Below are 14,334 nucleotides of genomic sequence, written 5' to 3'. Positions count from 1 at the left end.
CGACATATTCCGCAGCACTTTACATTTTGATATTAATAAATGATAATTCAGTAAAAACGCCTTTACATACAATTACAGCCAATAACTATTATTTGCGTGACGGCTGTTATTAATAACAATCCTGATGGCCGCACTTGTGGAAAATGTAACAATCGTACAAAACAACGTCATGTTTAGGGTACAGGCACTAATAATAAGAATCAGCAGCACGAACACAAAATACGCTGGAATATTCCGGATCCTTTCATGTTTTTCTAAACGTTATTAGGAGAGAGAGATTCTGACGAGGCGTCAGTCTGCGGGAACAAAAGTCTACTGATAATTTTGTCTCTGAATTGCGTTTTTCTTTGGGAACGACACCTCCTCTGTAATAAGGGGACAGATATGGATGCTCCTTGGATTACAGGGGCCTTTCAGTAGCTGCTTTCAATAGGCCACAGAGCGAGAAACCCTCTGGGAATTTGGGAGATTTCTGTGAGGTTACCTAAACTGACCTGTCTAATTTTTACGTGTCTGAAGAGGGGAAAAGGCCTGTCAGGAGGAGCGCAGAGCACACAAGCCATTATTATTATTATCGCACGGGACGGATACGGCACGAAAATGCTGAATACAATACCGCAGGGGGCAAATAAACACCTTATATTATCTGTATATGTGCAAGAACTATGGGAGCCATTCCACCAAACACTATGGGGATATCTGTCTATTATCTATATGTCTATCTATTATCTATCTATCTATTATCTATTTATCTATTATCTATCTATCTATGCATCTATAATATATCTCCTTCATTCTATCTATATATCTATCATATACCTATCTATCTATCCATCCATATATCTATCCATTATCTATCTGTCTCCTTCATTCTATCTATATATCACAAATTATTTATCTACTATCTATCTTCCATCTATTTATCTATCTGTCATATATTTATCTATTAAGAATATAGCATCTTTCTAAATTAAATTCTATTGAATCAATAAACTGATTGAGAGCAGACAGGCAGATTATCTCTACTCCATCCTAGCGTAATAATTCTCAGTAATAATTCTTTTCGGAAGCTTCGGTGCCCTCTTCCGTCCTCTGGGTAGCAGTAGAAGCCCTGTCCTTAGATCATCTAAACCAACAGATGTCCAGAGATTCCTTTCCAATCCAGAGTTATTGCAAAAGGAGACGGCAAAATATTTAAGTTTCTTTTGCTATAAAAGCTCCTAAACAGGACAATACTGAAAACGATCAGGACGAGCAAAAAAACGGCTCGGGGAACGGAGGTCTTAAGATACACAGTGAAAAAAGACAAAAAGTTATAATAACGACCCTGTACAGAAGCAATCACAGCATTATCAATCCAAGTATGTATCTATTTATTGTCTATCTATTATCTATCATCTTTCTATTTATTGTATATTTATCTATGTATCTATCATCTATCTATTATTTATCTATCTATGCATCTATCTATCATCTATTTATTATATATTTATCTATGTATCTATCAATTATCTATTTTCTATTATCTTTCTATTTATTGTATATTTATATCTGCATCTATCATTTATCTATGTATTATTTATTTATTCTAATGGCATTATTAAACACTAATTCCCTACCGTACACATCGTCTTTCTTAGTCTCACGTTGTAGTAATATATTGTGCGGATTCTTATTAATTAGACCCCACTGCACAGTAATCAGAGTGACCCATATATGATATCGCCCGTCGTTGGCAATAGCACGGCGTCAGTTGGTCGGACAGGATTTCCTAAAGTACCGTGTTAATTAATCTCATTACCTGCAAGTTCGGTATCGGATGATTCACTGGCCGAATTCTCAACTGGATCTCTAGTTTCAGCCGATCTTGGCAGATGGAAGTTGGAGGCCATGTCATGAGGCGGCTGGGGTCTTAAACTTTCAGGCAACCTCTCCAGATTCATACCCCCTTTAAAAGAATCCATGACAATACTGCTCATGAAAACTGGTATTCCACAAGATCCTATACAAACCAAGTCACATCCAGGTTCTGTCCTTGGAAAGGTTGGAGGAGACCCATAAAAACTGACTTGGGGACAGTTCCTTCTCCTTCTTTTTAGGCAGTGTAATGTATGCAGTTTCCCAAGCGAAAATACATTAGAGTGTTAGGAAGGACAAGCTGCTGGCTGGATAGATTTTAGCTAAAGAGATTAAAGGAGCAGCCCTGGTAGAAGAGGCTGCAGCCTTCTGGAGCACCGCCCAACTGAGCGGAATACCTCCCTGTCTCACTAATAAGTGACTATGTGCAGTCTCCAGCCCAACCTACAGTCTCACTAAGAAGCAGCCTGCAAACTCCCCATAGATCTCTAGAGCGGCTCTCTAAGGTCTCTAAGCCTTACTGGCAAGGCCTTTCTTAAAGAGACACCAATCCCTCTAAATAACCTCACTTCCCACTATCAGGGGAGAACGTGGAGAATAAAGGTGCAAAGAATAATTAGCTTTTGTTTCTCATTAGTTCAGACCTGCACCTTTTTATGGCTGCGATATCCCTTGAACTTTACAACTTAGGTGATTTATACGGTTTTGTGTAGCCCTGAATACCTTGCCTTACTTCAAATATTGATAGACTCTAAAGCAAATACAGCCTTTCATAGCATTCAGCATACCATCCACCTATTCATGGCCGGCCGGGCCAGTAAGAGCTGGATACCTTACAGAGCCGCCCCAAGGACCTTTGGGGAGTTGGAAAGCTACTCCTTAACTGGACAGCAGATTGGGGTGAGACGGCACAGAGCACTTCATTAGTCAGAGGCTTAGAAAAATAGAAATAGGACAAAAATAAAGTAAAAAAGAAATATTATATTACGTGGGCACCTTTATGTCTAGGCAGCATATATATATATATATATATATATATATATATATATATATACATACTGATTAGATAATGGTATACTAGATCTTTTATTTAGATATTTTGCCTTATATTCTGTGGAATCCTACTATATTACTACTAGTCTTTTTCTGTTTGTCCTTCTTCCATGCATTATCTGATATTTGCTTTGGTGTTTTTTATTATATATACTTTGGTATTATTATGACCAGACATCTGCAGGTATTATATATATATATACAGGCAATTTTAGGGGACAAACCTACACTAATCAAGAAGATTAGGCAAGATAGGTAGTCTTAGTGAGTTTTCCTGTGACTTGTGGTTCCACTGGCCTTAAAATGTATCAGTAGAAGTGGAGTAATTGAAACAGTGTATAGCATTTATCTATCTATCTATCTATCTATCTATCTATCTATCTATCTATCTATCTATCTATCTATCTAATAAATGCTGTTACATCCCTAGCTTCTTGTCTGTTCACAAAACATAGAGACTGGGTGCAGCACATTTCGGAGCCTCACATTCTGTAGCATATTCTCTACACAAAAGAATATTCACTAAAGTCATTTGATCTATAAGAAAAGCCAATTTCCAGGTTCACATTCTCTAAAATCTGCCATGTTTGTTTGTTTCCCCTCTATTTTCACATTAATATAACATAAAGCCAGAGGACAGAAACCCGTCCATTGCTTGGGCTGCTTCCAGGCTGCACAGTTTCCCCCTCCACATTGTTGGGCGCACACAGCACACGCACTCACACTCAGTATTGTGTCAGGCTGTGTGCACACGGTGCGTATTCTGCTTAGGAATTTTCCGCGCAGAATTCACTAAATCTGCAGGTCAAATGACCTGCATTTTTCCTGCGGATTTAGTGCATGTTTTGTGCGGTTTTCCCCTGCGGATTTCTAGAATGGCGCAGGTGGAAAACTGCAGCAAAAGCGCACAAAAGAAGGGACATGCTGCTTTTTTCATTCCGCACCAAATCTGCACGGAAAAAAAAGCAGCATGTGCACAGCGGATTTTGTTTTACACAGAAAAGAATGGTGCTGTACATCACATGCAGTTCTGCTACGAATCCGCAGGGCCAAATCCGCTGTGGATCCGCAGCAGAATCCGCACCGTGTGCACAAACCCTCACACAGCACACGCACTCAGTAGTGTGTCACACAGCACACGCACTCACACTCAGCATTGTGTCACACAGCACACGCACTCACACTCAGTAGTGTGTCACACAGCACACGCACTCACACTCAGCATTGTGTCACACAGCACACGCACTCACACTCAGTAGTGTGTCACACAGCACACGCACTCACACTCAGCATTGTGTCACACAGCACACGCACTCACACTCAGTAGTGTGTCACACAGCACACGCACTCACACTCAGCACTGTGTCACACAGCACACGCACTCACACTCAGTAGTGTGTCACACAGCACACGCACTCACACTCAGCATTGTCACACAGCACACGCACTCAGTAGTGTCACACAGCACAAGCACTCACACTCAGCATTGTGTCACACAGCACACGCACTCACACTCAGTAGTGTGTCACACAGCACACACACTCAGCATTGTGTCACACAGCACACGCACTCACACTCAGTAGTGTGTCACACAGCACACGCACTCACACTCAGCATTGTGTCACACAGCACACGCACTCACACTCAGTAGTGTGTCACCCAGCACACGCACTCACACTTAGTAGTGTCACACAGCACACGCACTCACACTCGGCACTGTGTCACACAGCACACGCACTCACACTCAGCATTGTGTCACACAGCACACGCACTCACACTCAGTAGTGTGTCACACAGCACACGCACTCACACTTAGTAGTGTCACACAGCACACGCACTCACACTCGGCACTGTGTCACACAGCACACGCACTCACACTCAGCACTGTGTCACACAGCAGGTTCGGGCCATTGAATGAGAAGATAAGCCATGTAATGAGGAGCTGCACTCTGTGCACCAGGCCTGATAACGGCATGTGATAAGATTACACAAGTTTGCCCAGACACTGTCTAGCTTTTCTATTCTGTAGAGACCTTGAGACACCCAAAAAAAATCTCCTCTTGCCATTTTCTTTACATAGACAAAATAACATCTTGGAAAACATCTGCAATAAATGAACCATTCCATCTATCATTATTACTAAGCAATGCACTGCAACTTTAAGAAAAATAACAACAATTCTTTACTCCTGAGGCATCTAGTTATATAACTCTGAGGATTGTATGATAGTATAGCGATAATTAGAGCAACAAACTGTAGCTAAAAGACAGATACATAATATTTAGGGTAAGTTCACACTAAGCGCTTTTTCAGTGTTTTTTTCTGCAACAAAACCTGATCTTTTGGCAGTAAAGTAGCATGTTTTCCTCGGTTTTTCAAACATTTTTTGCTGCATTTTTAGTGCATTTTTTGCTGCATTTTTATCCATTTTTGTGCATTTTTTGCTGCATTTTTAGGCATTTTTGGTGCATTTTTTTGCTGTTTTTTTATGCATTTTTGTGCATTCTTTGCTGCGTTTTTGTGCATTTTTTGCTGCTTTTTTGTGCTTTTTTTGCATTCTTAGTGCATTTTTATGAATTTTTTGTGCATTTTTTGCTGCTTTTTTATGCATTTTTGTGCGTTCTTTGCTGCGTTTTTTGTGCATGCTTTGCACACTTTTTGCTCCAGTTTATGCTATATTTGTCTCTTTTGCATGCTGATAAAATCTAGCGTTGAAAAGTTCTATCCTGTAGAATCAGGTTTTGGCACAAAAAAACGCAACCAAACCTCATACCTGCATTTTTGCTGCGGATTTTCAGCATTTTTTACACCACCCGTTCATTTCAATAGGCGAAAAACACTGAACGAAGTGACGTGCCCTACGTACAAAAAAACCATGCAAAGCACAAAATATTGATGAGAAAAAAAACCCGACGTGTGTGCATGAGATTTCCGAGATCTCATAGGCTTTGCTGGTACTGTAAAAAGCAGCGGAAAATTAGCATAAAAAAGCAGCGAAAAAAATGCAGGAAAAAACTCCCAATGTGAACAAAGCCTAAGGGTACCGTTACACTTAGCGATGCACCAGCGATCCTGACAACGATATGTATCGCTGGTGCATCGCTAAGTGGTCGCTAGTGAGCTGCCACACAGGCAGATCTCACCAGCGACATCGCTGGGGTCGGGGGTCTCTACTTACCTATCAGACGCGGCGATCCTGACGTCCTCCGCCCGCGTCCACGCGTCGCCTCAGGAAGCGCCGCAGGAAGCTGATGACGAGAAACGGCCCAGGACGTTCTCGCGCGATCAGCGATGAGCAGCGGGGGAGCCGGTCGGAGGTAAATATCACATGTAGCGATATCGCTAGCAATTTCGCTGCTACGTCACAAAATCGGTGACGTTACAGAGATATCGCTATGTGTAATGGGGGCTTAAAACAGCACATGGTATCTGCGTTACTCCAGCCGCAAACAACCATCTGCATAAGAATAAGATAGAAGGATGACAGAGGAGCCAATAGAAAATAAAATTGTACTACTATACCGAATGTATTGATCTTGTTAAAGCAATTCCAGTCAATGGATAAAGTTCTGGAGGGACCTGTCTGACCGGGGCAAAACCCACCTAGAAGTGCAGCGTGTAGCCACCAGGTAATCTTCCTAAGTGCTCTCTCGCCTGCTACAAGCTTCTCCCTAGAGCGAGATGAAATTTGTGTATGGACTCAAATCAATTAGGCAAATCCTCTTAATGCCATAGGGAAAATCAGGTCTATAGCGTAGGGGTGGGAGAAATCCGCACTGGATGTTTACAACATCTGATAATGATCACAAACACAACAAAAGGTGCGAGCCAAGTGGGCTTCCAAATGGAGGGAGTTATGCGTTTAGAAGACGTGAAATTGATTTTTTTTTTTTATTCTCTAGGTATCTACAAAGTAGTAAATCAGACATATCGTTAATAGTAATATTTGGGATGCTATTGTAGGTATTGGCATGGAGTGGGGGACCACTAGAGGGAGGAACAGCTCCAGACACAATCATCACGTCCTTCATTGATCTCTATGAATGTATCTATAGCTATCTCTGGGCTTACCCATACACAAATGGAATTATTTGATCAGATTTTCATCATTGTTAATCTAACTCGCTCCCTGATTCTAAGTAAATAGCAGCTAGTGAAGACAATAGGACGCTAACATTTCAACTTAGGCTAATGTTCTCTAACCTTTAAACTTATGAATTCAGTTATTTTCATAACATTATCAGGGTTTCAAAACGAAATGTCAATAAAAAGAAAAAAAGATTTACCTGCCCACATTTAGAATGGAGCTAGAAAACGAATTAATTAAAAATTAACTAATAACACTGCATAGTTTATAGCTTAAAAATATATATATATGTAATATATAAATAAAGATTATTATTATTGTAAAATGTTCCTCTTAGAAAATTAAGCAATCACACCAATTCTTAATGTCTAGAGCGTATATTGTCTCCCCCTTAAATATTTTACGAAACCCCCCGAAACTACATATATTTTTTTCACAAAAAAAACAATTGGTAACACGCCCATATTTCTATCTTTTCAAACAATTTATTGATACATATGTGTAAATATTTAACTAATCACTCCATATAGAAATAATTTACGCGCGCACTCGCGTATATTACAAATCTCCGAGACATTGGTTTGTTACATTCGAAAATAGAAATAAAAACAAAATTGGTTCAAATTTTCCTTATTTTTAATATATAATTTTGTTTTTCGTTGTTTCTAAAAATAACACTCATTCTTTAAATGGACACGTTAATTTAAAAGCATTGTTAAATTTAGCATTAAATAACGTGCGCGTGTATTATTTTTCTTTTACGCATCGACAAATCGTTTTGTAATTTCTCTGCAACTGTTTTTAATTGGTAGAAATATAAAACATAAGTAACTTACATGAGAAAAATAATGCACACATAAAGCTTGCACAAGGAAATGCCGCTAATATAACAATGATTAATGGTGGATAAAAGATGTAAAATGTTCTGACATCAGTCTGTAAACAATTCCATTGACTCACCTATGCCTTAAAAATATAAAATACTAATAATCAAATAAATAAATAATACGCATGGGTGCTGCTATATTCCGTGCACGTTTAAGAAAATAATATGATTTCGGTGACATTAACAGAATTGTTTTTCTTTCATTCTAAAACTCAATATCAGATTTGACCAGATTAAAATCTAGACTATAATGAAAACTTCTACTAGTACTTTGTGTATGTGTACATATATATATATACTTCCTTCTGATCTATGTGGGCTAAAACCTAAATATTCCCAATATTAGAATGTTTTTACGCTGTTCATCACAACTAAAAGTCGGTAGCTCTGTTTCCAGAAGTTGTAGTGATTGTTATTATTTTTTGATACTTTTTATTCAACAGTTCGTAACACGTAACAAGGTTTTTTTTTTGTCCTTTGCAAGTCAAGGTAATAATCTCTTGCAAAAAAAATACACAATCGTTCTGAACATCCGAACGGGGCGGCGGTGTAACTTCTAGGGTGGCTTGTATTTCTTCTCATTAGAAATAATTAGCTTCGAGAAGAGACTGGGTTTTAAGAGTAGGTTAAAATCTATTAAATTGTAAGTAGGTGATATTTAATGAAGACTTTTTTTTTTTTTTTTTAAATATACTTAACCTCTTTAATGTATTTGTACATTTTCTAGTTAGCCAATAGAAGTATTATTCCTGTAGTACTTTAGACTTTTCATTAATTAATATATGAAAATACATATGGAATAAACCAAGAAGACAGCCATATGTGCAATATAACTATATATACATATATACACGTGCTTGCATGTGTGTTTTATATATTTTACATCTGTATTTATTTATTTAAGATGTGATATATATAATATCTGTATATTTACTGCACATCTAAAAATAATACACTATTGTTAAATCTACATGATGGCTATAGTATATATCTAGATAGCTCATGGTAGGGGTTATGCTATTCTCTGACAATGATATTGACATTAATACCAAGAGCAACAACAGAAAGTGTGTGTACACGGAAAGGAGGCTCTGGAGCATTGTCAGTGGAAGTCAGGGGAACCAACAGATCTATGCAATACCTGCATCACCATAGCACAAGAATACAGCAAAGTACACACATGATTGCTTCCCTACCAAATGTGGTGAGTTCTATTTACAAATGTTCTCTATCTATCTATCTATCTATCACTATCTATCACTATCTATCTATATCTATTTATTCATATCTATCCATCATACTGTATTTATGCTCTTTATAGAAAACAGGGAGAGACCTAGAGGGGTTGAACCCTTGAGCGTTTTGCATGTCATTCTACCTGTATCCCCTACTCTGCAATATTCAATAAAGGAAACATCTAGATGAAACAAATTTTGTTAAAAGAACTAAGGCTTATGTAGCTTTCTAAAAGATGTTGACTATAATATTACGGACACTGTATATTATATCATATACTCTAAAGGTACATGCCAGTAGGTCTATTGAATATGTAAGTTATCATGATGACATATTAAATATGATTATCTCCTTCTATCTATCCATCTATCTAAATCTTTGTGTGTGTGTGTGTATGTATATATATATATTTATCTATCATCTACACTGGATATGGAAAGTATTCAGACTCTTCGTTTCATTGCAGCCATTTGGTAAATTCAAAAAAGTTCATTTTTTTCTCATTAATGTACTCTGCGCCCCATCTTGACTGAAAAGAAAAACAGAAATGTAGAAATTTTTGTAAATTTATTAAAACTTTTGACCATGTGAACTATCACATGCTCATAAGTATTCAGACCCTTTCCTTAGTATTGAGTAGAGGCACCCATTTGAACTAGTACAGCCATGAGTCTTCTTGGGAATGATGCAACAAGGTTTTCACACCTGGATTTGGGGATCCTCTACCATTCTTCCTTGTAGATCCTCTCCAGTTCCATCAGGTTGGATGGTGAACGTTGGTGGACAGCCATTTTCAGGTCTCTCCAGAGATGCTCATTTGGGTTTAGGGCAGGGCTCTGGCTGGGCCAGTCAAGAATGGTCGCAGAGTTGTTCTGAAGCCACTCCTTTGCTATTTTAGCTGTGTGCTTAGGGTCATTGTCTTGTTGGAAGGTGAACCTTCGGCCAAGTCTCAGGTCCAGAGCACTCTGCTCTGGAAGAGGTTTTCATGCAGGATATCTCTGTACTTGGCCGCATTCATGTGTCCTTCAATGGCAACCAGTCGTCCTGTCCCTGCAGCACCCCATAGCATGATGCTGCCACCACCATGTTTTACTGTTGTGTGAGCAGTGCTTGTTTTCTCCACACACACCGCTTAAAATTATCACCAAAAAGTACTATCTTCGTCTCATCAGACCAGAGAATCTTATTCCTCATAGTCTGGGAGTCTTTCATGTGTTTTTTAGTAAACTCCATGCGGGCTTTCATATGTCTGGCACTGAGGAGAGGCTTCCGTCGGGCCACTCTGCCATAAAGGCCCCACTGGCGGAGAGCTGCAGTGATAGTTGAATTTGTGGAACTTTCTTCCATCTCCCTACTGCATCTGTGGAGCTCAGCCACAGTGATCCTGGGGTTCTTCTTTATCTCTCTCAACAAGGCTCAGTTTGGCTGGATGGCCAGATCTAGGAAGGCTTCTGGTGGTCCCAAAGTCCGTCCATTAAAAGATTACGGAGGCCACTGTGTTCTTAGGAACCTTGAGTACTGCAGAAATTCTTTTGTAACCTTGGCCAGATGTGTGCCTTGCCACAATTCTGTCTCTGAGCACCTTGGCCAGTTCCTTTGACCTCATGATTCTCATTTGGACTGACATGCACTGTGAGCTGTGAAGTCTTATATAGACAGGTGTGTGCCTTTACAAATCAAGTCCTATCAGTTTAATTAAACACAGCTGGACTCCAGTGAAGGAGTACAACCATCTCAAGGAGGATCACAAGGAAATGGACAGCATGTGACTTAAATATGAGTGTCTAAGCAAAGGGTCTGAATACTTATGGCCATGTGATATTTCAGTTTTTCTTTTTTAATAAGTTTGCAAAAATTTCTACATTTCTGTTTTTTTTCAGTCAAGATGGGGAGTGTACATTAATGAGTAAAAAATGAACTTTTTTTGAATTTACCAAATGGCTGCAATGAAGCAAAGACTGAAAAATGTAAACGAGTCTAAATACTTTCCGTACCCACTGTGTCTATTATCCATATCTATCATCTAACTATATCTTTGCATCTATATCTTTCTATTATCTAGCTATCTCTCTATCTGTCTGTGCCTATCTGTAACAAGCTGTTGACATTTTGCTGCTACTTGGCCCGTAGACACCCTCTTCTGTGCTAATTTCATGTCCTGGGTTAATGATATCATCAACTACTTTTGCTGCCAAACATACACAAGATATGCAAGTTATACAATAAGGACATTTCCGTGACCTACCAAACCCATAAAATAACAGATTGATGACATGACCAATCCCTAATAACCAAAATGAACTGTAATCTTAGGCTGAGCATCAAGCTCACATTATACAAGGTCTTTGTGTCTGGCTAAAGCTCCTGTATCACTGCGGCGAGGGCACTGTGACCCTACACATAGGGAATCACACACACTTCCTCACGTCCTCATGGAAATGTGGGCGCAGTATGTAATGGCATTAAATACAATGCGTGATAGCCTAATAATATATTCCTAATAATACTTTATTACATTGGCGTGCATATATGTGTAATTTAACATAAAACCAAATTTATATTTTGTTTTGGAAATGCATTGCCGACACAACAATATACTTTTGCAACAGTAGCTGTCATCTCTTTTTTAAAAGAAAAAAAAGAAAAACAAACTAGGCTTCAACTTTGGGTTTCGTAAATTCTAAAAAAAAAAAAAAAAAAAAAAAAAAAAAGAGAAACTTAACAGTTTTATGCATCAGAAAAATGGTAAATAAAAATTATAAAAGTGAAAACAAAGCTAAAAAAGTCAATCGAACTTTATACACATGTTGCGTTTATGGTCTATCTATTATCTATCTATCTATCTATCTATCTATCTATTATCTATTTATCTATCTTATATATTATCTATTATCTGTCTATTATCTATCTATTATCTATCAATCTATATAGTATCAATCTATCTATTTATCTATCTATCAATCTATCTATTATCTATATCATCTATTTATCTATCTTATCTATTATCTAACTATCTATTATCTGTCTATCTATTATCTATCTATTAATCCATCTTTTATATATATATGTAAAAATACTTTAATATATTATTTATTTTTATTATTTATTGACTATATTATTATTGTTGATTTTACTGAATTGAAATGATCATAGTGATTTCATTGTAATAAAATGTTGCACATTTAATTCCCTCTCATCCTCGTCATCGTTGTTATGCATGTTACCGATATTATTTCCAGGAGCACTATTATTTTCTGACTTTGTGATATTACCTCTATTCGTTTTTTACACTCATTCTATACAGTAGCATTGCTATTATTATTGTTTTGCGGTCAATTTTGCTTTTATTTGTATGCGAATCCCATTGGAGAAACTTACACAAAACAAACAAACAACCTCTTTCACTTACCTAAGTCAACATAGGAGGGGCGGCCCTTGGAAAGACTAAGCTCCATAGCGGCAGCCCTGTCAATAAAATAAACGGCAGACGTTAGCATTTTTCGTTCCGGTCTTATTCTCCTGAAATGTCAATGTAACATATGGGGATTTGAAGCGTTGTGCGTGAATTAGAGACGCGATTCTTCCGACCGTTCGTGGGATTGTCGGGAGATTTAGATCTCTTATGATTTCATTCGATGAATCGACCACCAACCTGTGGATCGTTTAGATCTAATTTAATAAAGTGTAAAGTGACCTGCGGTCTCCCGCAGAATATGAGGAGCCTTATTTTATTTTTATTTTTTTCGCTTTTAATTAAAACAATAAAAATGGCGAAAAAATAGTAACACGTTGTAAAACCATAATTCTACAGAACGTCCAGAGTTACACAAACGAGGCTCTAATCAGCGGCTAATTGTACAGTAGCCTGGATTCATTTGCATGACGTTCCTGTACATACATATCATTGTTCTAGAGATTTTCCTTTTTTTTTCTAGGGAAGTGATGGGGGAGGGCGACCTGTAGAATTCTTTATGGCTAATACTCTCATTTGGAGACGTAATACTGACAGATTAGGAGTTTGGCTTCACCGCTAATCATTAATATCAGGAGAGAATAATGATGGCGCCCCAAACAAGCCATATCCCAGGTACCGATATGAATTCCTAAAGTCGATGGCATACAGCAGATTTTTTCTTCTGTGCTCCTCAGCTTCGTTACTGCCATAATAATGAAGATTATAAACCCCAGAGAAGGCGCCTTCTTCTGGGGACACGTCTCTTCCCGGGCTCTCGCCGGTATTACATTTATTAGGCGCTCCACACTGCGTGTCTTGTCACATCACTCGTGTTTTGCCCGGCATTGAGTTCTGTAAGGAAGTCTCGATATTGTAGAATAATAATAACCCCCATAAATACTGCGGGGCTACCTGCACGGCGCGGGCCGGCCAGGAACACACTGCTTTTTTGCTTAAATCCTTAAATTTGTGAAGTGAGCTAAAGCCCCATTGGAATGATATTTTCTAGCATATTTGTCAGGTTTGACGAAGTGCAGGGGCCCGAAAGAATTTATACAAGGTATAAAGATGTCAAGGACTCGGCTTCAAGGCTGCGCTAGGAAATCAGCCGGAAAACGAAGACCTTGTCTAGAAAATGGGGATGTGGAGAGGCTCGCCGCCTGCATCCATCTATTATCTATCTATCTATCTATCCCATATCTATCTATCATCTATCTATTATCTATCTATTATCTATCTATCTATTATCTATCTATCTATTATCTATCTATCTATTATCTATTTATCTATCTATCCCATATCTATCTATCATCTTTCTATCTTCTATCTTTCTATCATCTATCTATCTATCTATCTATTATCTATCTATCCCATATCTATCTATCTATCTACTGTATCTATCTATCTATTATCTATCTATCTCTCTATCTATCTATCTACTGTATCTATCTATCTATATATCTATTATCTATCTATCTATTATTTATTTATCTATCTATCTCATATCTATCTATCTATTTATCTATCTATCCCATATCTATCTATCTCATATCTATCTATCATCTTTCTATCTTCTATCTTTCTATCATCTATCTATCTATCTATCTATCTATTATCTATCTATCCCATATCTATCTATCTATCTACTGTATCTATCTATCTATTATCTATCTATCTCTCTATCTATCTACTGTATCTATCTATCTATATATCTATTATCTATCTATCTATCTCTCTATCTATCTATCTATTATTTATTTA

General features: G+C 37.8%; 1 protein-coding gene across 2 annotated transcripts in view; it reads right to left on the bottom strand.

Moving 5' to 3' along the window:
* PITX1 (paired like homeodomain 1) overlaps window positions 1-14,334 on the bottom strand; it is a 36,233-nt gene that overhangs the window by 8,231 nt on the left and 13,668 nt on the right. For both annotated transcript variants that reach the window (XM_073573803.1, XM_073573804.1), the window contains exons 4-5: window positions 12,529-12,584; window positions 1,802-1,948 (exon numbers count right to left, since the gene is read on the bottom strand). In XM_073573803.1, the coding sequence (XP_073429904.1) occupies window positions 1,802-1,948; window positions 12,529-12,584 (203 nt within the window). The remainder of the gene's footprint in view (window positions 1-1,801; window positions 1,949-12,528; window positions 12,585-14,334) is intronic.

The sequence above is a fragment of the Dendrobates tinctorius genome, unplaced genomic scaffold (assembly GCF_039654945.1).
Source record: "Dendrobates tinctorius isolate UK_male_01 unplaced genomic scaffold, ASM3965494v1 ptg000036l, whole genome shotgun sequence".
NCBI classification, from domain to species: Eukaryota; Metazoa; Chordata; class Amphibia; order Anura; family Dendrobatidae; genus Dendrobates; species Dendrobates tinctorius.
This window is presented reverse-complemented; position numbering and strand designations above follow the sequence as displayed.